This window comes from Lutjanus erythropterus, chromosome 7 (assembly GCF_056507025.1).
Source record: "Lutjanus erythropterus isolate fLutEry1 chromosome 7, fLutEry1.hap2, whole genome shotgun sequence".
Taxonomy (NCBI): Eukaryota; Metazoa; Chordata; class Actinopteri; order Lutjaniformes; family Lutjanidae; genus Lutjanus; species Lutjanus erythropterus.
Window position 1 is genome coordinate 32,515,286 of NC_139323.1, and position 27,769 is coordinate 32,543,054.

The 27,769-nt window shown below is 39.3% G+C and overlaps 2 protein-coding genes across 6 annotated transcripts; both read left to right on the forward strand.

Moving 5' to 3' along the window:
• The first annotated feature begins 78 nt into the window (after window positions 1-78).
• pycr3 (pyrroline-5-carboxylate reductase 3) lies at window positions 79-9,659 on the forward strand. 3 transcript variants are annotated; one of them, XM_084723570.1, is made up of 7 exons: window positions 79-234; window positions 5,665-5,758; window positions 5,842-5,906; window positions 6,627-6,806; window positions 6,894-7,106; window positions 8,373-8,465; window positions 8,600-9,659. In XM_084723570.1, exons 2-7 carry the CDS (start codon window positions 5,671-5,673, stop codon window positions 8,804-8,806), a joined length of 846 nt encoding a protein of 281 aa, XP_084579696.1. In that variant the 5' UTR covers window positions 79-234; window positions 5,665-5,670; the 3' UTR covers window positions 8,807-9,659. The 3 variants fall into 3 exon arrangements, with proteins under 3 accessions (XP_084579696.1, XP_084579695.1, XP_084579697.1); XM_084723569.1 differs by lacking the exon at window positions 79-234 and adding an exon at window positions 246-1,117; XM_084723571.1 differs by lacking the exon at window positions 79-234 and adding an exon at window positions 251-767.
• A 1,528-nt stretch (window positions 9,660-11,187) lies between these two features.
• Window positions 11,188-24,891, forward strand: eef1db (eukaryotic translation elongation factor 1 delta b (guanine nucleotide exchange protein)). Of its 3 annotated transcripts, XM_084723573.1 has the most exons (11): window positions 11,234-11,312; window positions 14,234-14,291; window positions 16,202-17,487; window positions 17,968-18,085; window positions 18,898-18,969; window positions 20,065-20,127; window positions 20,455-20,536; window positions 22,091-22,203; window positions 22,312-22,518; window positions 23,270-23,464; window positions 24,760-24,891. In XM_084723573.1, the coding sequence occupies exons 3-11, from the start codon at window positions 16,202-16,204 to the stop codon at window positions 24,796-24,798; spliced, it is 2,175 nt and encodes a 724-aa protein (XP_084579699.1). In that variant the 5' UTR covers window positions 11,234-11,312; window positions 14,234-14,291; the 3' UTR covers window positions 24,799-24,891. The 3 variants fall into 3 exon arrangements, with proteins under 3 accessions (XP_084579701.1, XP_084579699.1, XP_084579700.1); XM_084723574.1 differs by lacking the exon at window positions 20,065-20,127 and having other exon boundaries at window positions 11,236-11,312; XM_084723575.1 differs by lacking the exons at window positions 14,234-14,291; window positions 16,202-17,487 and having other exon boundaries at window positions 11,188-11,312.
• The last annotated feature ends 2,878 nt before the right edge of the window (window positions 24,892-27,769 follow it).

Here is a 27,769-nt window from a genome sequence, read left to right on the forward strand (position 1 = left end):
CTCTGCCCAGGGTGTTGTGTTTTTAAAGTGATTTTGAGCAGGATATTGAGCAATCGCTGGGGCTGGAAAACATTAAACCAATCTGGCAACACTGCCCACCGATAGTTCACTCTGGAACTCTGCTGGTTGGTTTGTGGATGCTCCGGCTGTACCTGACCTGACTGACAGTTTAAATTAAACTACAGTCTGAGTTTTTCTAAACGTTGGACATCAGCAAATCTGAAAAAACATCAGGTGAATAAATATCCTCCCACCAGCGTTAATTAGCCGGTGTTGTTCACAGCATCGCCTGACATCGTGTTTATGTCACTCCGTGTTATTTTATGGTTGTCCAGTCAACAAGAAACACGTGCATTGTATTTCTAATCTAATCTGTCCTGGATTATTTTCTAGCTATCCCGAGCTAGATGCAACGGCAGGGCTAGTTTTCTGCTAAAAAACAGGATTTTTTACATTTTATCGGCACGGTTTTCACGACCTGTAGGCTAAATATAGCTAATGTTTGAGCTAGCAGCAGCACGGCGCTGCCCCTGTCACACGTAGACATGCTAATTAGCCACCTAGCCGTGTGAACATTCCACCGTTGGGCTAACGCTAACTAGCCGCCGAGCTAACGAGGCTAACGTTCAGTAGCCGCCGGGCTAACGAGCCGAACGCCGCCACAACAATGGACGACTCCGGTATCAAGAAGCAGAACTGGGACGTGAAGGAGACGGAGTTGTTTCTGGAAATCCTGAAGGAGCTGGACATGAAGAAATGCTTGGACGGTAGGAAAGTGAGAAATAACAAACTCTTCAAGGTGGCACACAGGAGGATGACAGCGGCCGGTTATCACAGATCTGTGGACCAGTTAAAGTTTCGCTGGAAACTTCTCAAAAGCGCGTATTACAAGTGCAAGAGGGAGCCCGACTCGCCGGCCCCGACCAAAATACAGGGCTGGTGGCGGTACGAAAAGACTATGGTAGCGATCATGGAGTCCAGACACCCGCTGGTCGCAGCTGGGGTCAACTCTGTTGACAGGAATGATGAAGTGACAGAGGACTCGGATGGAGAAGCATCAGTGCTGCACTGGCCGCAGCCCTGCCCGGACAATTCCACTCAGAACCTGGATTTAATTGTAGGGGTGATACCGTGGTTGCGATGTGTCATTAGATCATCAATTCATTTATTTCATGTGTTGTCCAGATTAGGGCTGCACAATTATTTGCAATAAAATCGCGATAAGGCCAAGTGCAATATCCAAATAGCAGAACCAAATTGCAATTTTTTGTAATAGTAAAAATGTGTGAGGAAACAGCATTATAATGAGGTAGTGTAGTGCTGCCCAGATGACCTGGCCTAAAAATATTGTTTTGCAGATGAAAGAAAATGTTTGTTTGGTTTAGACCTCAATAAATTACATATCATCACAATTTAATTATTTTTTCTTTCAGTGACTGTGAAAATTATAATGCAAAACTGTTTTTTTTCCCCCCCAACTAATGGTATCACAATCGTTATTTCGGTCAAAGTAATTGCAATATGACTTTTTTACCAAATCGTGCAGCCCTAGTCCAGAAGCATGCATCCATTAACCAGCTGTGTGCCTATTGTGGATATGTCTCTGGGTTGTTCTGATTCTCATTTACTACACATAACTAATGCAGTCCAATAAGGGATGCATGATGTTGGAGTTTTGCAGATATCCGCTTTCTTCTATCTCATTTTTTGCCACCTAATGGCAGTCTCCCCTGTTGTGGAATTAATATATTAATATTATGCTTACTCTTATTTAGGGCTGCAACTAACAATTATTTTAATCATAGATTAATCTGTCGATTATTTTCTCAATAAATCAAGTTGTGGTTTGGACCGTAAAATGACAGAAAATGATGAAGAATGCTGATCACTGTTTTCCAAAGGCAAAGTTGATGTCCTCAAATGTCTTATGTCCAAAACACAAAGATATTAAATTTACTCTCATAAAAGGATGAAAGAAACTGGAAAATATTCACATTTTAGAAGCTAAAATAAGAATTTCAACAATTTTATTAAAAAAAAAGATTAATCAAATATCAAAATAGCTGGCAATTAATTTAATAATCGATTAATCGTTTTAGTTCTGCTCTTATTGTGATGGCATTGTCTTGGTACTTTTTATAAAATTACAATACCAGTACGCCGAAAGCGATACCAATACAAATATTAATTGTATGTCTTTTTCCCCAATGGGAACATTTCTTAAATAGTTCTCCACATTTCACCACACCACAGGCTGTGTGGGTTGTAGCTGCTGAAGAATGCTTGCTGTGATTGACTGCGAGTGAAACCACATAAACAATCATGCAAAATAAGAAAACCACTGTTGACAGGTTTTTTACGCAGGTGCCCATTTCTCTTTGTTCTACACAAATTCACCATAATAATCTGGATGACAGCCCTTAAGATGACAATTAAATTTCCAGTTTTGAAGGAGTTCAGTTTGGCTCCTCCTTGGATGAGCAATCACTGTAAATATCAACTTTTTTTTACCCATCATGAACACATCAAAAAAACACCATACCACAGATGTATACTCACATCTCCTGCACAAAATTAAAGAGCCTTCTTATTGGCCTGTCATATTGGAGCCACCATAGATGTGACTTGTTCCAGCACATCTCATAGATGCTCAATTGGTTTAAGATCTTGGAGGCCAAGTTAGCACCCTGTCAACACCAGGCCACCTTTTCCCACTGCTCGATGGGCAGTTCTGCAGCCCACATGTCCACTGTGGGGAATTCAGTGGTGGAAGGGTCAGCATTGGGACCCTACACAGCAAGCTGCGATCCACTGTGTGTTCTGACACCTTTCTGTCAAAGCCAGTATTAACTGTTTTAGCAATTTGTGCTAGAGAAGTGCCCGAGCACCCATGAGCCAGTTGCTGTTTCACTAGTTGGCCTTTGTCAAAGTCACTCAGATCTGTTCCCTTCCTGCCTCCAATACATCATTCTCAAGAACTGACTGTTCACTTCCTGCCTAGTATATCCCACCCCTTGACGAGTGTCATTATAAGATGATCAGTGTTATTCGCTTCTGCTGTCAGTGGTTTTAATGTTGTGTCTGATCAGTTTAGACAATATACACTGGTTCTACATCAAAGAAAATATCAAGTGATTCAATTCAAAATGCATGTGTATAATCTTGCGAAATTGTCAAAAGAATTGAGAAAATTAAGAATGCACCATAAATTACAGCCTCCAAAATTACCGTAAAGTTGAATCAGTGCAGTTTCGACAAAGAATTAACATTATAATCTTCATGAAGGTAGGATTTATTACAGGGCTGTTGTATTAAACTGCATTAGTTTTACATTGGACCTTAAGTGGCCTTACAGTACTCTAGAACAAAACACATTTCTTTCCATATCTATCTGCTTGTGGCTTTTTTCTTGCTATGGTTTCGTCTGTCGAGCCATTTCTTTTAAGTCTATAAAATATGGATAAAGTGTGAGAAATATCCATCACAAGTTCACAGAGCCCAAAGTGTCGATTTCAAGTTACTTGCTTCGCCAACCAGCAGTCGAAACCCCAAAGATGTTTAATTTACAATCATATAAAACAGAGAAAAGCAGCAAACCTTTACATTTGACTGTCAAACTACTCTATGAAAATAGTTTTTGTTTTGTTTTCTGATGCCAATAACATGATTTGTTCTCCCTGCATTTCAGAAACCTAATTACTCGCAGCTTTTAGCAATAACCTACTTTCTGAAACAAGCTCAAGGGAGAAATCTGATTTATCGACAGACCTGCTTGTTTCTCTGCTGCAGAAACCAGCTTTCTTGTCCCTCTGAACTCTTTAACTGGGTTATGGATGCAGTTGCATGACAAAAAGACTCAGGACAGAGGAACTGCGCTTTGGGAGCAATTATTCGGGGGTGGAGGGGCGGATGGAGGGAGGGAGAAAAATCTGATTATCGACCAACTGTCAACCAGGATTTAACATGATGATTTCTTGCCTTAATCTGATTTCCCACAGTAATCAGGTTTCTTGTGTGGATGTAGACACAGTCAACAGTCACAGTGCACCTCTCTGTTGCATTGGCACGGATGATTTCCTGCCATGTGTCATTGATACAAGAGTCCCAAAACTACATATTTCACTGTATTTGCATGGGAATGCAAATGGATTGGGTGTAGTAAAGTGCTGTAAAATGCAGGCGTGTGTTTCTCCTTTTCTTCAGACAGATTTTCTTTAGGCCTGGAGATGTTCTCATTGGCAGTTAAGCTTTTTTTCAAGTTTAGGGATTATGTTTTATCAGTAGCACAGTCAGTATGTACATGATTATGCTTTACTGTTACAAAGACTGCGCACACTGTCATATTTTGGTTCAATGATCTGTAAAATCCTGCAAAACTAAAAGCAGCTCAATACTGACCCCTGACTGATATACTGGCTCAATATAGGCCTGATTGGGCCTATCACAGATATCAGTATTGACATATATTTTTACTAATACGTGCCAATATGAAAAGTTTTTTATAGAAGACATAATGCAGAAAATGATGCATGGGTTGAGATAGATTTGGCACAGTGTTTGTGTATTTATTTATTTATATTTACTTCTGAGTACCTTTGCATAGTCATATCTGTGCAAAAGAGCTGTAAAAAAAATGTCTGTTTTTATTCCAGCTCAAAAATTCACTTTTCCCCTGTAAAATCAGTTTCACTGTTGGTCTCAAAAAAAAAAAACATATTGGTTGGGCTCCACTCAATATATTTGATAAATATGTAACTGATTCTTTTTAAAGAAAGATAAGATTTTAGGGAAACACTTTTTGCTTCAGTTAAAAAGATCTTTATAGAAGATGATTTTGTCTGGAGCTGCGATTATTTTGCATGATAAAATTGGGTGCTGATGATTTTCTCGGTTTGTTTTGTCTATAAAATGTGAAAATAGTGAAAAATAACAGCCAAGGTGATATATTCAAATAGTTTGTTTTTATTCAAGCAACACTCAAAAACCTCAAAATATTCAGTTTATAATCATGTTTGACAAAGAAACGCATCAACTCCTCACATTTGAAACTGTGGAACCAGTGAATTTTAGGTACATTTGGTTGAAAAATAACAAATGATTGCTGCCAGTGATGCTCCATTAATAATATGGCTGCTGTATAATTTTCTGTTGGATCAATTAATCCATCAGTTGCTGCTTTAAAAGTCCAGTGTGTAAGATTTACTGGAATTTATTGGCAGCATATGACAGAACTGGAATATAATATTCATATGTTTGTTTTCATTTGTGTATAATCACCTGAAAATAAGAATCATTGTGTTTTTGTTACCTTTGAATGAGCCGTTTATATCTTAAGAGAGAGCGAGTCTGCCATACTGTACCGCCATGTTTCTACAGTAGCCCAGAATGGACAAACCAAAAAATGGAAGGGGAGAGTGAGGCTGAGTGTTTGCAATCTGCAAACTTGCAGCCAGATGCCACTAAATCCTACACACTGGTCCTTAAATTATCTTGCAGTGTTCTCATATAACAGAATGGTGATTTATATGTGTGATATTGTTACTGTGGTGTAATGATAGTATTGTGTTGTAGGTTGTTTTGTGATTCACAGCCTGGTTTTTACATGTGTTAAATGGTAGCATGTCGTCGATGGTTCCACTGATATCTGTTTTTCCTGTCCTTTAGATCAAAATGGACCCTGAGATGGACTCGCAGCTCAAGATCGGTTTTATCGGTGCAGGGAACATGGCGTTCGGCATCGCAAAGGGCATCTTGTCTGGTAAGTCAGGAGAGAGCTGTTGTAACAGAGCAAAGAGGTTTTAAGTAAAGGTGTTCACAGTGCGTTTTGTGTTCCCATTAAAGGAAATGTTCTTCCTGTGAACGTCAAAGTGAGCGCACCATCCTCCAGGAATCTGGGGCGCTTTCAGGTACTTTTATTCTTCTCCTTTACTTATCTGTCAGTTGGATAGATTGGATTGCAGGGCAGTAAGTGGTTTAGGATCATGCTTACTGTTTGGTAGATCAGGTTCCTTTTGAACTAATGATTGTCCTGCAAACCAATCCATTGTAATGCTGACTTTGTTGCAGCAAAGTTTTTTTATTTAATGCATTCACATAATATAATACTTCATAATATAGTAACTCCTGTGCACTCAGGCAGTTAATGTTTCCAAATTAAAAACGTGAATTTTCTGATCCAGTAACATGGCTTTGGGAAACACTGATTGGCGTTTTTACCATTTTCTGATCATTTGTAGATGAAACAATCATTTAACTGAGAAAATAATCAACAGTGCACATAATCATTAGTTGCAGCTTTAAAGTTAACACGGCATTGTGTTTATCTTGCAATCCACACTATGCAATGCAAACCTGCACTATCCCTTATAAGATCTGATTTGAGAAACAAATCTGCTTCGCCTGCAGTCTGAACAAAGCCTTACTGTGCACAAATTATCTTTCCTAACCAAACACCTGCCTCTCTCTGTAGTTGTCCTCTGTGCAGTGTTTTATTTATACCTTGTCAAATAAAACAAGGCGAGCTGTTAATTTCCCTTTTGCTGAGGGCGAGGGCTGATTTTGTGTGAGCGTTTCTACTTGGGGGTGAACACATCTGGGTCAGTAACATCCCTCCCACTGTCTTACAGGAGCTGGGTATTCCCGTCACTCACTCCAACATAGAGGTTGTCTGTGGATCAGATGTGGTTTTTGTAGCTGTCAAACCTCACCTGGTTCCTCCAGTTCTCAATGAGATCTCACAACACGTCACTGACCGACACATTATTGTGTCTGTTGCAGCTGGAGTAACACTGTCAACACTAGAGGAGGTGGGTATCTGTTTTTTAAACAGACTGGTGGTTCTTTGCTGATCTAAAGATGAGTAATGTTTTCTGTTTTTCTCTTTCAATCCCAAGCTCCTGCCAGAGAATTCAGTCACCATCAGGCTGATGCCAAATCTCCCGTGTTTGGTTCAGGAAGGGGCTCTCCTGTTCGCACGGGGATCCCATGCAAAACAGGAGGATGGAGCTCTGCTTCGCTCCCTGTTGCACCGCTGTGGTTTGGTGGAGGAGGGGCCTGAGGCTTGGATTGACATCCACACTGGACTAAGCGGGAGCGGAGTCGCTTTTGTGAGTTTCTCAGGATCGTATGGTGTGGAGGCTTAAAGAAAATTTACAGACTATTGTAAAAAGACTTCCTCAAAACAAAGAAGTTAAAGTCATTGGATAATGAGATTCATGTCAGTAATATGTTGTAAAATGTTTTTAGAAAACTAGAGGAAAACGGTATCAAAATTTTGTATAGTAGTATTGTTCAAACCTATCATGGCTATCAGTATTATCACAGAATTGCTAAAATGTGCTGAAAAAGTTAAAAAAAAAAAAAAAAAAAGTACTGACACACACGGAAATATGTTTTTAATTTTGTATGAAAAGCTTCTCAAAGATTTGAAATGTCCTTTGCTGTCAGTATTTTCACTGAAGTAAAACAAACCCACATTTCTGCTGCGTCTGCATCTAAGAGACTATTGCTAACTGTGGTTGATGCTGGACAGTAATTACACTGAGTTTTCCAAAGCGCTGCAATGAAACGCGGTTATCACGATAATTAGAATTTTAAACGGTAATACTAACCATCTGGAGCTTTACTGCGGCTTATTGTTGAACCAATTATTGTTTCATCCCTATAGAAAACATGCTGTAGTGTTAAAGATGTCTGTTTTCTTACATTATACTGAATGTGTACAGATTTGAACTCCATACATAACCACAAAAATTCTTCTGTTTTTTATCAAAGTACATTGTTATAGGAGAAATGTACAATAAATTTACTGTACAAATCAAAAAATTACCATGGTATGTCATCAGAGATAAACCTGCTAAATTGAGTGACTGATATTATCGCAATTTTAAATATTTGCTGAGTATTGTGTTAACATTTTACCATTTAGTACCATTTTTCAACAGCAAAATTGTGTCCTTTGATAAAAACTGTCTGTTCTGGTGCAGCAAAATGGTATTACAAGCAGCCAGACTGTCCAATAAAAACCTACCAGTCCTGCTCAGGATGACCTCTGCTGACCTCACCAGAAAGAAAACACTCAGCACCACCTAGTGGACTGAAAAAGCAATTAATTTTACTATTGTAGAACTAAAAGGTTCAGTTTGCATTTACAGTCTTAATTTTCTAAAATATTTGCCCTCCTTTTATTGATACAATACTACCACACAAAATATCACGATACTATGCTGTATCGATTTTTTTCTCTTACCCCGGCTTCATAGTAATATCAAGTATCAACACTCCTGTGTTTGTGTTTTTTTTCCTTTATGGAACAGCAAGAAAATTGACTTTGTGCACCTTTTGATTCTGATGTGTTTGATCTCTCTCTGCAGGTGTATCTGTTTGCTGAAGCTCTGGCAGAAGGAGCTGTTAAAATGGGAATGCCAAGTGCTCTGGCACACAGCATCACATCTCAAACAGTTCTGGTCAGTTTTACTGTGTGTGTGTGCTTTTGTTTTGCTGTGGCAACGCCAGCAATTTTAATATTTCCTAGAATACTGTTTACTCTTTTATTAGCACAATGAACCCACTGTCATTTATACCATTCCACGTGTTGCAGGGTGCTGGGAAATTGTTACGTGACTCCGGGAAGCATCCAGCCCAGCTCCGCTCTGAGGTCTGCACCCCAGGTGGGACAACCATCTACGGGCTTCACACCCTGGAACAGGGCGGCGTGAGGGCGTCGACCATGAGCGCCGTGGAATCTGCCACCGAGAGAGCCAGGGAGCTTGGCCGAAAGTCAGCAGCAGCAGGAGGCAGAAAATGACGGCTGCTGTTTGCCTTTTAATAACCGCTCAGTGGACCTTACTGAGGCCGAACGACTAACACACTTTTTGGCTCAACCGGTCTCCGTGGAACAAAGACAAAACAGGACTTACCACTTTTTTTTAATTCCATTTTCCTCCTTTCATTTTCCCTTAAACAAGTGCAGTTCATACTTCTTTTTTTCATGTCTTTGACCAGATGGATTTGTTGTGAGCAAAAAGGAAATGTTGGCTTGATGTTGACAAGTAAATTATTTGATCATAAGCCTGTGATTTATTTGAGAGAATGGCTACTTGTACATGCACACCAAATAATCCAATCTGGTCTGATTTAGGCAGTAATGAAAGTAAGATTTAACCCAAATTAGATTATCCCTGTAATTGTGGATATTGCAATTACAAAAAGATTGACAGTACTTTTATTTTAGTCACACTGATTGAGGACCATTAGCTTGAATACAGAAGAAAGAGTCATGTGGAAGAGACTCTAAAGCACCAGTCAGTCGAAGAAGCAGCTTGTACAAACTTCATATTTGGAGTGATGCCTTATTAGCCATGGTTGGGTCATTATGTGCATGTGTTGTGGAATACAGTGTGGAAGGAAGTGAAACGTGTGGATGTATTTAAATATATTAAATTATAGTATTTAATATTTGGCCAAATGAAGTGCAAAACTTAACTTTGGGATAACTGAAGAATGATTGTGGTTGTACAGCTGCTGATAGTGTTTTGTCCAGGTGTAGTTAACATCTAGTTGCTGGCTTTGTGTGTAACACAATGTTGAGAAAAATATTCCTGATCTTCGATGCCAAGTGTTTAAGATGGGTTTTCATAAAGTGTTTCATGTGAACCGGCTCACTTTGTGCTTTGCCTTCTTTTTATGCATCTGTGCCAAGGATAACTGTGGACTGTGGGTTTTAAACTGCAGTTTGACTGGTTGACGGAGGCAAACGACCACAAGGCGATCTAACTGTAGGAGTTAAGTTTAGGCCAGGAATCAGCTGGCCATTGAAAGCTCAAAGTCTCAATGAGCAGAAGCAATATGAAGATACACAGATCAAGTCATTTTTCAAACAAAAAGCAAAACATTTCCCTGTTCTAGCATCTCAATTATGAGGATTTTCTTCTTTTTTCTGTTGTACATCATTATATATGTAATATTTTATGGGTTTAGACTGGTTAAAACAAGACAAGCAATTTCCAGATTTCACCTTCGGCTACAAGAAACTGATGGGTATTTTTTACTTTTGGAATTTATCGACCAAACATTTAATAATTGGCAAATTAACCAACCTACTGAATCTATTTCAGTTTCTGCGGCTTTTATAGATTCTATAAAGAGAAGTCATACTTGTGATTGATATGCATACATTAGCAATAACAAATAACGTTTTGAAACATGATATCTGAAGAAAGAGAATCTCTATCTCAAGAGAATAAATTATGGGTCACAACTCTGTCTGGCCACTGCTTTGTCGAGCACATTACCAAGTGCAGAGTTAAGGAAATCAGTTTTACTGTAACACGTACATGTCATAACCAGCTTGTCATACTAGGACAAAGGTTGAAAGTACAGAAAAGTGGTCTTTTACACTAAATTTAAATCATATCTCTGTCTCAATTATGTAAAACAGTCTACTGTGATAAATGATCCCTGAAGGTCACAGTTTTGATTTTACCAAATCACTTAGCGTCAACAATACATGGTACAGTTATATTGTCGATGATTACTTAATTACATCTTTAAAATATGGCCATTTTAAAATAATGACACTGTTTATGCTAACCAGTGCTCTGCTAACTCATGAAAAGTGCATCTGACATATAGGATTTATTTGACAAGTTTTAATATAAAGTGCAATATTTTCAATTTTGAAATAATTAAAAAGTAATTCAAAACTATCCAGATTAGATTACCCAGTTTGTAACCCAGTGGATTATGTTACTAATTACAAAAATGAACATCTAATTCATATTCAGTAACTGACAAGATTTCAAAGTAATCTGACCTAACCCTGTTAATAAATCAGTTAATTTGAAAATAAAGAATTTTAAAGAAAGATGAATTATGGTCCTTTTATTGTTTATGGATTTTATCTAAGCAGTTCTAAGCCAGCTGAGCGTCCCTCCTGTAAAAGCTTGTCACTAGGACAAAGGTTGAAAGTACAGAAAGTGGTCCTTTTAACTAAATTTACATCATCCCCCCTGTCTAAATGATATAAAATAATAATTTACTGTGATAAATGACCCCTGGAGGTCACAGTTTAATCCTTTAATTTTTACCACATTACTGAGTGTTAACAATACTGATACTGAACATGGGGTATCAGGCAATATTAATGATTCATAAGTCCCCCTCCCCCATCCTCTAAAGATCACACAATCACCGCTGCCCCTTGCTTCCTCCTCCTCCTCTTCCTCCTTCTTCCCGTTGTCACTCACGGCTGGAGAAGCACGCGTTTTACCCACCGGCCTGGTCTCAACACCGACAAGACAAAAAACACAGCAGTAAGTAACGTTAATTCTGAATGACAGTCGGTCTTTCAGTCTGGGGATTAATGCTGGGTGTCGTTTAAAAAACGTGTTGGTAAATGGATGAATATTCAGTGGTTTACAGACATCAGAGACTCGGTTTGTGTTAGCCGATGTTAGCACGGTCGTGTCTAGAAAGGAACCTTTGATTGCCGAATTCTCGCGAGATTTGAACGCACTGTTTCCTCCCTGTGTAAGTTGTAGTTGAAGTAATTGTTTTTTTTATAACGAGGAAACGCTGAAGATGAGATACAAGTAGATTAAAAGAGAAAAAACACTTTATTACAGACAGGTAGATATGATTTTTACCGATATTAAGACTCTCGCGAGATCGTTCGCGTGTCTGAGGGTCCCTTTTAGACAATGTCGATGCTAGCACATAGCTAGCTGAATGGGACAGCTTGCTAGTGCTAACGCGGCTGTCACGCCGGCTGGACACCGGCTTCAGTGCCCGCGTTTCTGCACTGACATTTTTAAATATAATTGTTAAAATTCAAAACTAATGTTCTCGTGTCATATTTTAAAACAACCAGCGTCATGTTCGTGTCACATTAAATGCTAACCTCCCACCAGGATTTCATCCTAGCTAGGACCTCCTTCAAGATGAAAGATGGCTAATGTTAAGGTTAGCAGGGCACACCTTTGATGTTGACAGGTCTGTTACTGCCTTTCCTTTCTTTGTTCAGCACCTTGTATGACAGGCCTTTCTTCTTGACACGACACATGTATGACCTTTAGTTTAAGTGCTGTTTCTAAGTGTAAAGTCCCTTTAAACATGACCTGTTATCTCTGTGAATCTAAACTGATAATTTCAGATTTGAGGACTGCTTAGTCTGTGACGTGAGTGTGGCTGTTATACTCATTACAAAATATAATTAGGGTGCAAGTTAAGCATCTGTTTTGCTGAGGTGTCCTTGAGCAAATCATCACTGTACCCCCACCCTTCCTGTAGTGTTGGACTCATCTGACCTCCATGGGAGGCAGGAAAACCACCCCACAGGCAGCAGTGGGATAAACGATTATGAGCAGTGTAAATGGTATTTGATTGCATCAGCCAGCAGTATTCAAAGATATGGTTACTCCAAACAGGAAACAAGATTGTGAAAGCTTGGCAAAGGTTATTTGAGGTCACTTTCCCAGTTCATGGCATTATGGGAATATGCACTGAAAAATTAAATCGGTGAACATTCACATTAGGGATGGAAATCTCTGGGCACCTCACTATTCGATTCCAATAGACTTTTTTTTTTGTTGTGATTTAATGATTCGTCATGGTGTTAGCTAGAGGCACAACGAAGGAAAAACTGGACCCAAACCCAGAGTAGTAGGCCACAAGTTAAAACATAACACTGCAGTGTTGTCGGTGCCAGAATCGAAATAGTAAGGGCTCAGAATTGATGTTTCATTGCATACCAGCTAGGGCTGCACATTTAATCACAATAAATCGCAGTATGGCCAGAACCAGACCCAAATTGCATTTTTTTTTTTGAAAAAGGAAAAATGTGTGAGAAAACAGCATTGTAATGTGGCACTGTAATGCTGCATAGATGACCTGGCCTAAAAATCTTGTTCTCCAGATGAAAAAAAAACATGTTTATTTGGTACAGACCTTAATAGATATCACATCATCACGATTCATCACTATTTTTTTTGTATGTGAATATGAAAATTGTAATGCAAAACTGATCATTTCCACTAGTCATGTGAGAATCACAATTTCTTTCTAAATAACCACAGTATGCACCTGATCGTGCAGCCCTAATACAGCCACTAATTTAAAGGCTACAGCTTATTTTCTGTATTATCATCGTAACCTATGTAAAGACCAAAACTGACACTGAATTGACTCAACCAACATTTTACAATATTGGCCTTTTTGTGTGTCCCCAAAGCCTGATGTAACATATCTGTGCCACAGAGCTTCATTGTCGCCCAAAAACTATTAAAAGCACATCAGAAGTTGCATCGTTGCACTCTATGACTGCTTCTTTCATTACGATTAACATGGGCACCGTAGTTTATTTTTAGTCAATCCCACACACACGCACACACCGTTGTGCTGCCAGAAATACTCACTAGATCACCAAATGTGTATTAATATGCTGCTTAAAATAGCCCACTGTATCCTCCCGTTTTTAGTAACACTTCTTAAAAACTACAGTCCCCAGCAGTTGTAGGAAATTACTCATCCTTTTTTTTTAAGACTGAAAGTATATGTCCATGATCTTCCTCCATGTCTTCTACCACACTGTTGGTTTGCTACAGGCCTCTTCAGAATATCTGCAGTTTTTGTTTTTTTTTGTTGTTGTTTTTATACTGGCTGTCAACAGAGGTGCATTAAAAAGGATGCATCCTAAACACTCCATTAAAGAAAACACAAGAAATTATCAATTGAGGCGGAGCAATCCAGCACATGAATGCATGTGCAGTTGCCAGCAAGGCTTATGATTTCTAAAAGTTGTAAAATCACCACTAATGTGCTTGATTGGCTAATTAGACTGAAGGGTTTTGAAAGGACTGCTTTAACAGCAACTGTTCATTTTTTGATGATGGTGAGGAAAATAAACTGTCCCTCGTGCCTTCCATTTAAAGAGGGGAAAACGGATTTGGGATGCATCCAGCTTTGCTGCTTGAAGTTCTTGCTTAATATGGGAGTCAGAGTTTCATGTTGAGGTATTTATATATTTATTTAGAAAAATCTTTAACACGTAGCTTCTCTCCCCTCATCTTGCATTCAGAATTTGACGAGTGAGTATTCCTTATAACATTGACCCCGTTTGAGTTTTGTTTTGCCTTCTGTCTGTTGTTCTATACCCTTTTGTATCAGTTTCAATGTTTTGCAAGGTGGTGATTGTTCACTTTCTTTTTCAATGGCTTGCGGTTAACTGGATGAAAAGAACGCGTTGAGCATTTGACTCTGATACTAGTTTAAGCTCAACACCTTTTCCAAGCAAGGTGAGTTAAGAGCTTGAATATGAATATTTCTATTAAACATTAAGCAGGAAATGCCTTCCAAAAACGCTGCCCAAATCCATTTTAGTCCTGTATTAGTGTTCATTATATTACTATTACTAACATCCACATGGTGAAAAATTAAGGGAATGCATTTCCTGTATTACAACAGAAGACTGTAATGTCATTTAAAAAAAGCATGGCTCGTGGTATGTGTGACAAGGAAAACCTACCTACTGAATTAATAAGTTTGCCTGCATGGATGAGCATGTTGGTGCTTTTCACAGACCCAGCAATGTCAGCGTGTGTTTGTTTTTTTTTCACAAGCTTTACTAGTTTTCCTTTTTTGCACGTTCTCATTGTGTCAAGATTTGTCAAGTCTTTTGCCAGATTTTTTTTAAAGTGCAAAATCGAAAGAATTCGATATTTACAAAGACTGCAACAAAGTTATGGAAATCAAGCTCTAAATTAATTTATTTCTGACATTTGTTAATTTGTGTACGTTGAATCATATATATAATCCTCTGAATGCAGCTGTATGTTGTGAATAATCAAAGGAACTGGGGTCTCTTTGTTTTCAGTGTTGATGTAAATGCATCTTATGAAAATATAATTAAACAGAAGAGCTCATAGTAACTGCACTACTATACATAACAACCACTGAATGTACAGTTGGTAAATGCTTTTGCAGCATAGACATGACAATGATGGGCTATAGCTAATGCTACTGTGTCGCTTAAAAGCATGGAGAACAAGCTGTATACAAGAAACTGCATGATGATTTTTCCCCTCTGGCTTAATATAGCTTAATAGCTGGGTGTCCTTTTCTCCATACATATTATAGTTGCAGCAGTGCTTATTAAAAATGAGCTTGAGTAGTCATGTTTCCTGGCTACCTTGATAAACAGTAAAAGACGTAAAGGCTGCAAAGCGGAAACAGATTTTTTTATGCCAATCACCAGTAGATCAAAGAGAATAAGAAATAAAGCTAGTGGTCTAGACCACCTATGAGAGAAAAATAGAGAGAGGTCTTGAGGAATTTTTTCCAACTTCCAAGTTGTAATTTATTGTTTCATGGCACAGTTGATGCCGACAGCAGAAACGGCTTCTTTTTCTCTTGGATGGAAAAAGCTGATCAGCCACGGGTTAGTTAAATGTTTGCTACGTCAGAACTTACTCAGGAAAAAGTATTTCCATCTCCCAGTAAGGCATTAACTGTGTCTGAAAAAGGCAAAAACAACCTAAGAAATAATTTCAACTGTTGTCTTTTCCATCAACCTTGTCAATACGATACGTCAAACTGTGCATGAATATACATTGATAGAAACACAGCTGTTGTCCAGGTTCTACAAACGATGAACACAAGTCGTGTCATTACAAGCAATGTTGGGATTTTACAGGGAATTCTTGTACTTATTTGTTCAGGAAATCATTGTGTAGCAAGAAAAACTGCAACTCGGATCATAACATATGGGATTTTTGGCTTCAACTGGCATTTGAACTCAAAAGCATGAAAGCTAGTGACAATCTTCCTTTGCTGACTTATATTCTTGAGTTTACACCATGTGAGGTTAGCTAAACCCTCTCTTAACTTTGGTACGACTCTGTACTTGATACAGACTCTTGACAAATCATAAATGGGTAGACTCCATTTTCTAAATGCTTTGGTTCATCTGCATGAATTTCCTGCATGTTTCTTGTATTTCTCAGGGACTGATTCGCAGTCTGCAGTTTATTATTGTACGTACAGCTTTAGAACAAACAAAAGTTAGTGTTGGACACCAAATCATTTGTGGTACTGAATCTAATAGATCAATCCCTTTATGTCTCTAAACCTTCCTGCATCTCTCTAACTAATCCAAAAGCCTGTACCTGTTGTTCTCTTTTTTTTTTTTTCCTGCAACGGATCAAAGATGATGTCTAAGAAGACCCCCCAGTGCTCTGCAGTGGATCAATTGGAGCATGATCAGCCTCCCAGCAATTGTCAGGTGGACCAGCCCGCGAACGCAGCACTGGGGTGTAGGAACAAGGCTGAAACAAGTCAAAGAAATGGAGAGACGGCGTCATCGTCCCCAGAGAGCGGCAGCTTAAACGGAGATGGAAAGCGCAGCGGGAAAAGCCGCCGTCGCAAGAAACGCTCATCCAATCCCGAGGGTCGCCCTGAGGGGAAGGTCGACAGTAAGGCTGACAGTGAAGAGAAACAAGACAAACTGACCAGCCAGCCACCTGACCCCCGCGCTGGGCTGATCGGCCTGCAGTCTGAGTGTGCTAATGTGTGGTTTGAGCGCAGCCTCTACGAGCGAGCTGAGAGCCTCTACCAGTGCTGGTTGGTGAGCTCCTCTAATGGGACCACCCAGTCAAACAGGTCACCTTCAGCCCGAGGAAAACCGTCAAAGTCTCCATCCACTGGTGCACCATCTTCGTCAGTACTGACGTGCCACCATGGTGATCAGGTGGCCTGCCACCATGTTGTCCAGGCCGTGTGGGTGAACAAGATGTCCTTCGACCAAGCAGAACGCCGCTTTGTTGAAGAATCCATGCCGTCCATTCCAAACTCTCTGGACCTCCCACCACAACCTAACCGCTCCATTGCACCAAGAACACCTGATGAAGGATATCAGTCTCTGGCTCCGACTCCTGCGACCCCTGTCATCCAACAAGCAGCCATCACGCCAACCAACCGACAATCGATTAACGGACTTCCCCGCATCCCCGTGGAGTTGCTCAGAGATGTGTGGCTGGAGAAACCGCTGTATGACCGTGCCGAAGCAGCCTTCTACCAGAATCTGTATGGTAACAATTCCTCCAAACGTTCCAGCTGCGCCCCCACTGCCAGAAGTAGCGACCACCCTCAAAGCCTTGTTGAAGAGGAGGAGGAGGAGGTGGAGGAGGAAGAAGACGAAGCGGTGATGGAGGAAAAACGGGTGGTCCCGCAGGGTAAAGCAGAAGTCTTTCACGCTCTGCTGCCCATCCAGGAGGAAGAGGAGCCAGCGGAGGTCCCGGAGAAGGAAGAGGGGTCAGGTGCCGGAGTCTGCTACTTCAATCATCCGGACAGCGAGCGGGTGTGGCTGGACAAGTGGCGGTACGATGCAGCAGAGAGCCGTTTCCATGGTTACAATGCAAGTGAAGCTGTGGTGGTGAAGAAGGGTCGGAGGCCGGAAGCGGCATCAGTTGCCTCCACCGCCCCACAGAGGGACAAGTATGACCAAACCGGGAGAATGGAGCCGCTCCAGATGTTTCAGTTTTATCTTTTATTGGTTCTTTATGTAATCATGTGTTTTGCTTTTGAATGTGTTAATATCTTTCTTTATTCCTTCTTCATCTTGTTTTTTCATTCGTCTTGGTTCATTCATTCTTTGTTCCTCGAGGTCCGTTTTTCCTGAATGACTGTTTGTATGAACCATTGTTGCGTTTTTTGCTTATTCATTTTAAAGTTTCTTTTGCACAGTTGCGTTGGGATGGTCTGTTTGTGGGGAGTGTAGATAGAAGAATAGATTAAATAAGTAATTTTACAGCTAATAAAGCTAACATTGTGAAAATAAGTCCTGTTAACAAATCAGGTGATTTTTAAGCATAATAATTATAAGTAGTAATACAGATTATTTTTTTCCTTTTCCCTGACCTCCTGTGTCCTGTTCATACATCCCTCTCTTGTCCTTCCTTGCTCTCTGCTCTGTAGCAAAATGACTTCAGTGGACTTCCTGGCCCAGGAGAAGATCTGGTTTGACAAACCTCGCTATGATGAGGCAGAACGACGCTTCTATGAGCGTATGAATGGCTCCTCACAACCAACACAGGTACCTGCGCAAAGTTCAGTATCTTCATACTCTTCATCTGTAGGAGCAAGATTCATCCAACCATTTAACCATTATTTGTGTTAATTATTTTTTTTTGTGAATATCTTCCACCAGTACCAACAGTATTCTTCAAAATACTAACGCAAAAGTATCTGCTAAAAAAAATGTAATTCAACCATTATTTTAACTCAGAAATACATTGAGGCAGAAACCTCATTTGCAGTCATGCTGAGTGAAAATTAAAAAGCCCATAGACACAAAGCAACACAGATAAGACAAAAAAAGTGGCAGAAAAAGTAAATACAACAGAAGCCAAAATAATAAAACAATTATGGAAAACTTAAAACAAAATTTAAAACGAATCAACCAAAAGAAGAAGAGCTGGAAGTAAAATATGATAGTTAAACATTTAAATTGCCCTAAAAATGCCTGAATAAAATGATGTAGGTTTCATCTTGTTCTGCGTGTTATTCCAGGTTGCAGATGTAGAATAAGAACATTTTTTAATAATATTACTCAGCCCTAACCTGGAGTTATTTTTCTAAATTCACATTTTTAATCCTTTTCACACCAAATTACATTGCGTGACATATTTGTAATCCCAAAAAGATTGATAACTGCATTTGTCAGATTAGAGCAAAGTCAGATTTACAGTTGTTTAGACATGACATTTTGATACAGTCTTTTTACTCTACATAAATGCTGCGTGATTAGAAGATGGAGAGGATAAAACACATTGAATTCTTTAGACATGCTGAAACTTACCAGAGTAAAGGATGACTCCACATTGACTTCTACTCATTTTCTTTAAGGATGTTGGAGCGAACAGCATTCTGCAAGACATTGCTCGGGCTCGAGAGAACATCCAGAAGTCTTTAGCAGGAGTAAGTACATGCCATGTGCTGTATCTGCCTCTTATCGCACACGTTCCACTTGTACTCCAGTACTGTTTGTGTAGCCTGAGCCATCAAAATCCCACTTGGCACATGTAGCACATTGCTTTTAAATGTCTAAGATATTGTGCTAAAATTTGGTTTACTTTATTCCATGAATGGTGATTACAGTTTGATTTGTTTATCTTGCCTACATTTCTCTTACTGCAGCCCCAAATGAGCCACAGTCACTGTCTATCTGTATATTTTTGATGTGAATAGATTGAATTGAACATTACCATTGAAAACCTGCTAAGAAAAGATAAATCATACCTGTGCAGCTGCACCCATTCATTTATTGTTAAATTAATTGTCTGTAACTGTATTGACAATTGATTAATTGCTTTAAGTAAAAAAAAGTCAAAATTCTCTGATTTTAGCATCTTTTATATATATGTATGTATGTATGTATATGTGTGTGTACATACATGTATATATATGTGTGTGTATATATATATATATATATATATATATATATATAATATACACACACACACACGTATACACATGTATACATACATACATATTTATTTATTTATTTTTTTTTTTGGTTTGTTTGTTTTTTTCCACTCCATGTCACTACAACATAGCAGCGTTGCTAGCCATTGTCAGTGTTGTAACTGTTAAAAAGTCAACTTTTTTAACTCAGACTTTGTGCATATGGTGGTGTGTTCTTTAATATTAGAATAAGATGACAACATATCACCTTGCTGACAGTTTTTAAAGCATAAGCCCCATATTGAGATTGTATTGAGAGATGCCAAACATCTCTACAGCCGATAACTCAGTTAATATAGTTGGATGAATGGCACTAAAGGTCAGAGGAATATGTATTTTTTTATTTTAACTATCCTTTTTAAAGTTGGTGCTGACGTCCTACAAACCTTCCTCTGCCTGCTTGCAGCCTCCCAGTACTGCGGTTTTTCCTTGGTTGCCCTGTTTGCTTTCTGTTTGACAGTCCTCACTCCTCCTCCTCCACCTTCAGTTTGTACTCCACTCAGTTCTGCTCCTCCTTACCCCCCTTTTTCATGCTTGAAATCCTCCCAGCTGAAGACTACACTGTGTAACAGAGGGTCTGGTCAACCTTCCCCGAGCCAACAGTCCCAGCTTGTAAGTGCCACCAAGCCACGTGTGTCCCTGGAAGCACCTCGCTGTTATCCACACTTGAATTTATTAGACTTCAACTTTTAGTTGGCTTTTAGATTATATTTTTGCGTGGAGTTTTGCAGACCAAGTAGCTGCTTATCACTTATATTTCTGTCATCTACAGCTCCTGTATTTCTGCTGCCATAGACTGGCTGTAGATGCTGCTGAGACGGATTTTGGCTGTGTGTTGCGTGTTCACCTTTGGGGTCTGCGTTTGATGAAGGACTAATACTCTGTTTTTGCTGTTAGATATACCCTGCACTAAAACTACCTTCTTTGTTTCCTGTGCAGAGCAGCAGCAGTGCAGCTGATCAAGGAGAACTTGTCTCTCGCATCAAGAGCCTGGAGCTGGAGAACCAGAGCTTACACAAAGGTTTGTTTGTGTGACTACTTTCATCAAATATAATACATTTTGTTGTGTTTTTTTTCTGAAAGCTATTTTTAATGTCCTTAGGCACTATGTGGATATTATTAGAAAAGGATCTGACAACATTACTTTGATAAAATACTTAAAATAGTTATTTGCCAAACATTTGAGGATTCAGCTTTTCCAAAAGAAACTGTTAGACTGGTTTGCCACCAGCAAAGATTCACTTAAGGTTAGTTCTAATCAGAGTTTAGCAAATTAATTTGTTTAAAATTAAATTAAATTAATATTTAAAATTAAGCAGATCTCTTTTGAAAAAATAAAAACTAATCACAGTTTAATGAATCCAAGTTAAATCCAAGCAAACTAAGAAGTCAACAAAATGTCGCATTACTTTCTACCTAGATAATCAACTAAGTTGTCTCTCTCTTGACTTTCTTTGAAGAATTTGATTATTTTGTCCAATCCATCTGAAAAAAAGGCAGATATTTAAAAGTTTTGGTGCAACAGAAATAAATTTAAGCTATGTTGAACAACTGATTAACGGAAAAAGTTTGAATAATGAAAACCTTTGTTGCATAATTACTTGGCACCCTAATTAAGTAAACTATGGATTATAAACTGCTCTGGTCTGTCCTTGTTAAGATGGTTGAGGGTCAAATGGTCATCAGATGTGACCTGAGCTCAACCTGATGTCTAAAAACTTTTTATTTTATATGACAGATTAAGACATTTGATTTAAAATAGACACAGAAACAATCTGCACATTTGTTTGTTTCTTTATTTACACATGAAAATTTAAAAGAGATGTTAAGAAGAATTGCCTAAAAACCCTCCAGGGGCTTGAAAAAAGACATTCTCCCGGCAGGATGTTACAATAATGAAATATATACAATGCATGCATATACCAATATTTCGACAGAATAATGAAACAGACATAATTTAGCATAGTACTTGACAACAGTGCATCCCATAAACGGTGATCTGTTACACAAGGCACACAAATATCAGGAACAGTTATTCATAATACATGCAAGTTTACATTAACACAATCATTTGAGAAGCATTTTTACATTTGAAAAGCTGTAACCAACAGATATTTGGTGATTTAACTTGAGAAAGGACATTAAGGATTCATTAATTTATTTAAAATTTTGTTAAACATTCAGTAGTTCAACTAGGCGACTCAAATAATTGATCTGTTAAATTAATATTTCAGAAGTGGATGTTAATGGTCTGTCATCGTCTATACAACACTTTACCACCATGGAGTATTGCACAAGGTTCTATTCTCGTATTACATGAAATTAATTTTTTTCACCCTAAATTTGACTGTCCTTTCCAGTAAGTGTGAAAAACCAAAATATAAAATCAAATGCATGGAAGTAAAAGTATCATACAAAACTATATTTCAGACATATATAAACAAACATTTATACAAAAAAGACAGTCACAGGGGTCTGTTGCCAGTGGACATAAAAATAAGTTATGGAAGTTTTAGTTTTAGTGTTTCTTCTTATGAAATGATGTGACTCATTGACTCTGGTCCTGTTTCTTTAGTGGTGGATGACTTGAGGGCTGCACTTTCCAAACTGGAGTGTCGAGTAGCAGTTCTGGAAAAATCTCCTGCTGCTGTGACCCCAGCTCCCGCTCCTTCAGTTCCCTACACAAATGTGAGTTTATACAGACTATATTCATCAAATTATCATGTGTTGTAGCTGCAGTACATCACCACAGACCCCTGTGAGAGTACAGTATGCGATTATTATCGCTGTGTTCAGGGCACTACCGTCCAGCAGAAGAGCAGCGCCCCAGTTAAAGAGGAAGAAGAAGAAGAAGATGACGACGATGATATTGATCTGTTTGGGAGTGATGAAGATGAAGAGGCAGACAAAATCAAAGAGCAGAGGTTGAAAGAGTACGCAGAGAAGAAGGCCAAGAAACCCGCCATCATCGCCAAGTCTTCCATCTTATTGGATGTCAAACCTGTAAGTCTGTCACTGAATTTTGGGTAAATCACAGAAAAATCTACAGCTAAACGGCCTCAAAGGGATAGTTCAGATTATTTGATGTGGGGTTGTATGAGGTATTTATCAATAGTCAGTGTATTACATACAGTAAATGGATTGTTGACACACCCTCAGTTTAATTGTACTCTATATTTAAAATATTTTTAGCACTTTCTCTTGCTATCAGACAGCCTTTTAAAACAGGAAACCACTGTTATATAAGATAAATATATTGTTCTCTCCAAACCAACCAAACTCCATAGGCGAAATCACTAATTTTACATTGCAGAGCACAGGAGTTAAGGGTCTACCGCTGCCTCAGTCTGTCAGTTTGTTTGTGTGTGTGACTTTGATGTTTTCAAAACTAGTTCTGATTCACTGAAGTTAGACAATAACACAAACAAACTAACCGAAAGAGGCAGCAGCAGACCAGAAACGCCTGTGTCCAGTAAGGTAAAATGACTGATTTTGCCAGTGGAGTTTGGTTGGTTAGGAGAGAGTGATATTTGGCTTATTAGCTTATGTTTCCCGTCAGAAAAGGCTGTCCAACAACATGGTAAACCAGTGAAAATATTTTAAATGTAGAGTACACATCTACTGTAGGTTATACACTGATAATGTGCCCTGATACAACCCCACTTCAAAAAACCCAAACCACCCCTTTAATGCACTTCATTAACACTGAGACTGATACCTATCACCTCTCCTCCCCTGCCCTTTTTTTTTTTAGTGGGATGATGAAACCGACATGGTGAAGCTGGAAGAGTGTGTGCGCTCGGTGCAGGCTGACGGCCTGTTATGGGGCACGTCCAAACTGGTTCCTGTGGGTTACGGCATCAAGAAGCTCCAGATCGCATGCGTGGTGGAAGATGACAAGGTCGGAACAGACATGTTGGAGGAAGAAATCACCAAGTTCGAAGACTATGTAAGTACTGTGCAACACACATTAAAAACCACTGAAGTAGTTGCCAGTGTATTACCTACAATAGATGGAGGCATCACTAGTACCAGTGTAGGAAGCTAAGCAATGATCTTCTGTGGACAGGATCAGCAGCAAAATGTGTTCAGCCACCTAAAAAGATCAATCAGGGCCCCGTTTCCCAGAGCCTTCGTAGCGCCACGTGCGTCGTAAGTTGTATTTTAAGGTCTCCCTTAAGGTTACGGGCTGTTTCCCATAGTTGGGACAACTTTAAGGGAGACCTTAAAATACAACTTACGATGCACGTAGTGCTATGAAGGCTCTGAGAAACAGGGCCCAGTTTAAGTATATGCTGTGTTTAGAACATTCTCACCCTTTTACCTCGCCTTCAGACAGACTTTTCCCACGGGAAACGGCTCTTAAATGAGCCAAATATCGCTCTCTCCAAAGCCACCAGGCTTATTTTGCAAAAAGTTATTTTACCTTGCAGAACACAGGAGTTGCTGGCCGCCTTCTGCCTTGATCAGTTAGTTTGTGTTATTTTGCGATTTCTGTGTTTTAAAAGTTGAGTTCAGATTCATTTAAGTCACACAATAACACAAAGTGATTGAGGCAACACCAGACCAGCAACTCCTGTATTCTGTGAGGTAAAATTACTGTTTTTGCTAAAGGACTCTGGAAAGAGTGAAATTTATCTTTTTTAATGGAAGGTTTCCTGTCGGAAAAGGCTGTCTGACGGCAAGGTAAAGGGTTGAAAATATTCTTAATATAGTATACAAGTAAACAAATATCTTAGATGATTTTTTGTTTTTAGGTGGTTAAATACATTTTGCTGCTGATCCTGTCTGCAGTGGTACATTGTTTAGCCTCCTGCAAACATAATCCTGCTGCTTCTCCAAACTGGGACTGTTGACCACCATCTACTGTAGGTAATACACTGACTGATAATCTATCTTCTTCTATCCTGACAGGTAAACTATACTCAGCTCACAGTCTATTAGGTACATCTAGCGAAAAGTAATGCACTCTTCTACAACAGTTGTGCAATAAATCCTCCCTTCATAAAGATTATCATGTTCAGTTTTTGTTAACACTGTTTTATAGATGTTAATTAAATTAAGTCAGTTTGAAGGCTATTGTTTATGGTGCTATTACACTAAGGATTCTGAATATTTTGTCCAAACCATCGATGCTAATCAACACTTCTACAACAAAAACTGAACAATGCAACCTACATGAAGGGAGGATTCATTGCAGGGCTGTTGTACTCATTCAAATTTCTCCTTTTTCATTCTTTTCAGGTCCAGAGCGTCGACGTAGCAGCTTTCAACAAGATCTGATTCCAGTGTGTCTCTGTCTGTCTTTCGTCATGCCTTGTTTCTCTGCTGATTGTGTCAACGGTTAATAATAATAAAAAACAACTCTTGCACTGATGCTATTGTCGCGTGGATTATTATAGTTTGAGAAAATGGAAACAAGTGAACAAATTTAGTGTCCTACCTTTTAGAGGATCAGGTGACTTGAATGGCTGATACATAACTGCAGCGGGACCGAGGCACACAGATTTTTAGATGTCTGCTTCCACCTCAAAACAATGGAAACGAAAGGATTTTAGTTTTTGACAATAACAAATTGAAAACTCAATAGCTATATCTCTTTGCAGAAACAATGTCCCAGTTACTTTGGATCAGTTACACTACTTTCTACAGGAAGAAATAGTTCCTAAAAGTAAACTGTCTGAATTGTTCAAAGTAGCAGGGATATAATTTCTGCAAGGAGGTGTAGCTGTTTCAACCTAGACCTTAATTTGACCTTAAAGACCATAATGGTGAATAAGTGAAAAAGAATGTTCCTTTTCCAATTTGAACATTGTTTATGTCATAAACATATGCAAAAATATTCAATAACATCAAGAAGTCACAATTCATTTTAAATTAAAAAGAATTATAAAAATAATTGATATATATATGTATGTATGTATGTATGTATGTATGCATGTATACATATGACCATATATACACATGACCATGCATACATACATACATACACACATATATATATATAGATTCTTTTTATAATTCTTTTTAATTTAAAATTTAAAATGAATTGTGACTTCTTGTTATTGAATATTTTTGCATGTTTATGACATAAACAATGTTCAAATTGGAAAAGGAACGTTCTTTTTCACTTATGCACCATTATGGTACAATGTTGCCTACAGGCAACAAACCCCAAAAACTTCCAAAAATAAAAATAACTAGAACTGCAAGCAGTTATGAACGGGGGCCAAGCCTCCCCGCGCGACCCGACCCCAGCGGCCCTCGGAACCCGCCGCCGCGGGCCCCGAGGGACGCGGGGCTCGGGGCGATTGCGGGGACGCGCACCGTCGTCCTAGCTGCGGCATTCCAGTTCAGGGCAATTGTCAGGACACAGCCTGACGCTGAGCTGCAGTATTCACTGTAGTGGGTGTGCACTGTTAGTGCCAAAGGCAGAATGCGTGGTGATTTTGATTTGTTGTAATAAATCCCGCCCACTTTGACCAATCATTACGTAAGTTGGCGGTCGGCCTCAGGAGGGAGTCCACATCATGCACAGCGAATTTCGTAGGAATCCGAGCAACTTTTGGGAAACTCGATTTTTTGGGTTTGTAGCGCCCCCTATTGGCCGATCCGCACCAAATTTGGCACAGAGCGTGTGGATGACCTCTGGAACCACCGTGTTAAGTTTGAAGTCGAAAGACTTCAGTTTGACCGATATATGACACAACATGTGTTTTTTAAGCTAGCCAAGAAATCGTTCGGTTATAATTAGCGCATTTTTTGTCGTGCAACAATTCTTTTGATAAGTTTTGCTCAGACATGTCTAGACATCGTATGTGCAAAGTTTGGCGCAGATGGCGCTTAAACTGTAGGAGGAGTTCGAAAAAGTAGGTTTCGGACATGTGGCGACTTAGCGACGGGAAGTTTCGGCGAAAGTGGGCGGGGCCTACGTCAGAAAATCCAGCGCTACACAGGGAATACGGCAATATAAGATTTTTCAACGTGTCATTTAAAATGTGGAAGTTATAGGCAAAAATGCGTTATAGCGCCCCCTAGTGGAGCACACGTGCGATTTTAGGTAGGCGGGATCTGAGTCCTATTCTAAATGTACCCATAAAATTTCAAAGCCCTAAGTGTTATACTTTGGCAGAAATTAATTTTTTTTGTTTATCTTGTAATAAGCCCCGCCCACATTGACCTGTCATGACCCCCTTGAAGATATGGCCTCAGGGCTGGCCCTACATCGTACGGACCAAATTTGGTAGAAATCGGTGCAGCCGTTCTAGAGATATAAACTTCCCATATCTCTAGCGCCCCCTAGGCACCGATATTCGCCAAATTCAGCTCATACGCTCCCAGTCTCATCCCAACCAAGGATCTCTGATTTGGTGTCGATAGCATTTACTTTGACCGAGATATAAAACATTTTCCATTTTTACGGCTAGCTATGGAAATTTGTTCGTTAATAATTCGCGGAATTTTCAACCCAAAAAAAATCTTTTGATAACTTATGCTCATGAGCAGCCGAAGAGTGTACGGGCCAATTTTCGTGCAGATCGGACAAAATCCCTAGGAGGAGTTCGAAAAAGTAGGTTTTCCAGTTTTCGCGATTTTGCGAAAAAATTATTTAGGCGGAAGTGGGCGTGGCCAATTACAAAGTGACTCAGCTCCATTCAAGGAATTGGGAGATATAAGGGTTTTGAATGTGCGACATACGGTGTGGGAGTTATAGACCAAAACGCGTTGTCCTTGGTTATAGCGCCCCCTACAGGCGGACGTGTGCAGTTTTTTGCGTCTGAGGTACGTGCGGGGGTGTGGGCCAGCCCTCCAAATTGCACCGCCCTACCTTGCACGGTTTAGCCTGCAGCATGAGTTTTATCGGGAGAAGAATAAAAATAGAGGAGGAAAATAATAATAAGAATAAAAATCTGAACAAAAACAATAGGGTTCCCAGCACCGCTGGTCCTGGGAACCGCGTATGCCTTGCATTCGCGGTCCCCAGGCCCCGCGGGCTTGGCCCCCTAAAAATAAAATTTCTTCAGATTATGTTTATTTAGTCTATTTTGAGACATAAAAACACATTTCCTTCACTGGCATCATAATGTGTACCATAGAGGGATATGACCATACATGCATACATACATACATACATACATATGACCATGCATACATACATACATACATACATACATACATATATATATATATATGACCATACATACATACATTCATACGTATGTATGTATGGTCATATGTATGTATGTATGGTCAT

What these genes read in the sequence shown, in the direction of transcription:
- pycr3 (XM_084723569.1), top strand. Translation starts at nt 668, where the DNA reads ATGGACGACTCCGGTATCAAGAAGCAGAACTGGGACGTGAAGGAGACG. An exon ending in CGCAAAGGGCATCTTGTCTG is followed by an intron (nt 5,759 to 5,841) that starts GTAAGTCAGGAG and finishes TTCCCATTAAAG; the next exon opens with GAAATGTTCTTCCTGTGAAC. An exon ending in GCGGGAGCGGAGTCGCTTTT is followed by an intron (nt 7,107 to 8,372) that starts GTGAGTTTCTCA and finishes CTCTCTCTGCAG; the next exon opens with GTGTATCTGTTTGCTGAAGC.
- eef1db (XM_084723573.1), top strand. Translation starts at nt 16,202, where the DNA reads ATGATGTCTAAGAAGACCCCCCAGTGCTCTGCAGTGGATCAATTGGAG. An exon ending in CTTCAGTTCCCTACACAAAT is followed by an intron (nt 22,204 to 22,311) that starts GTGAGTTTATAC and finishes CGCTGTGTTCAG; the next exon opens with GGCACTACCGTCCAGCAGAA. An exon ending in TCACCAAGTTCGAAGACTAT is followed by an intron (nt 23,465 to 24,759) that starts GTAAGTACTGTG and finishes CATTCTTTTCAG; the next exon opens with GTCCAGAGCGTCGACGTAGC.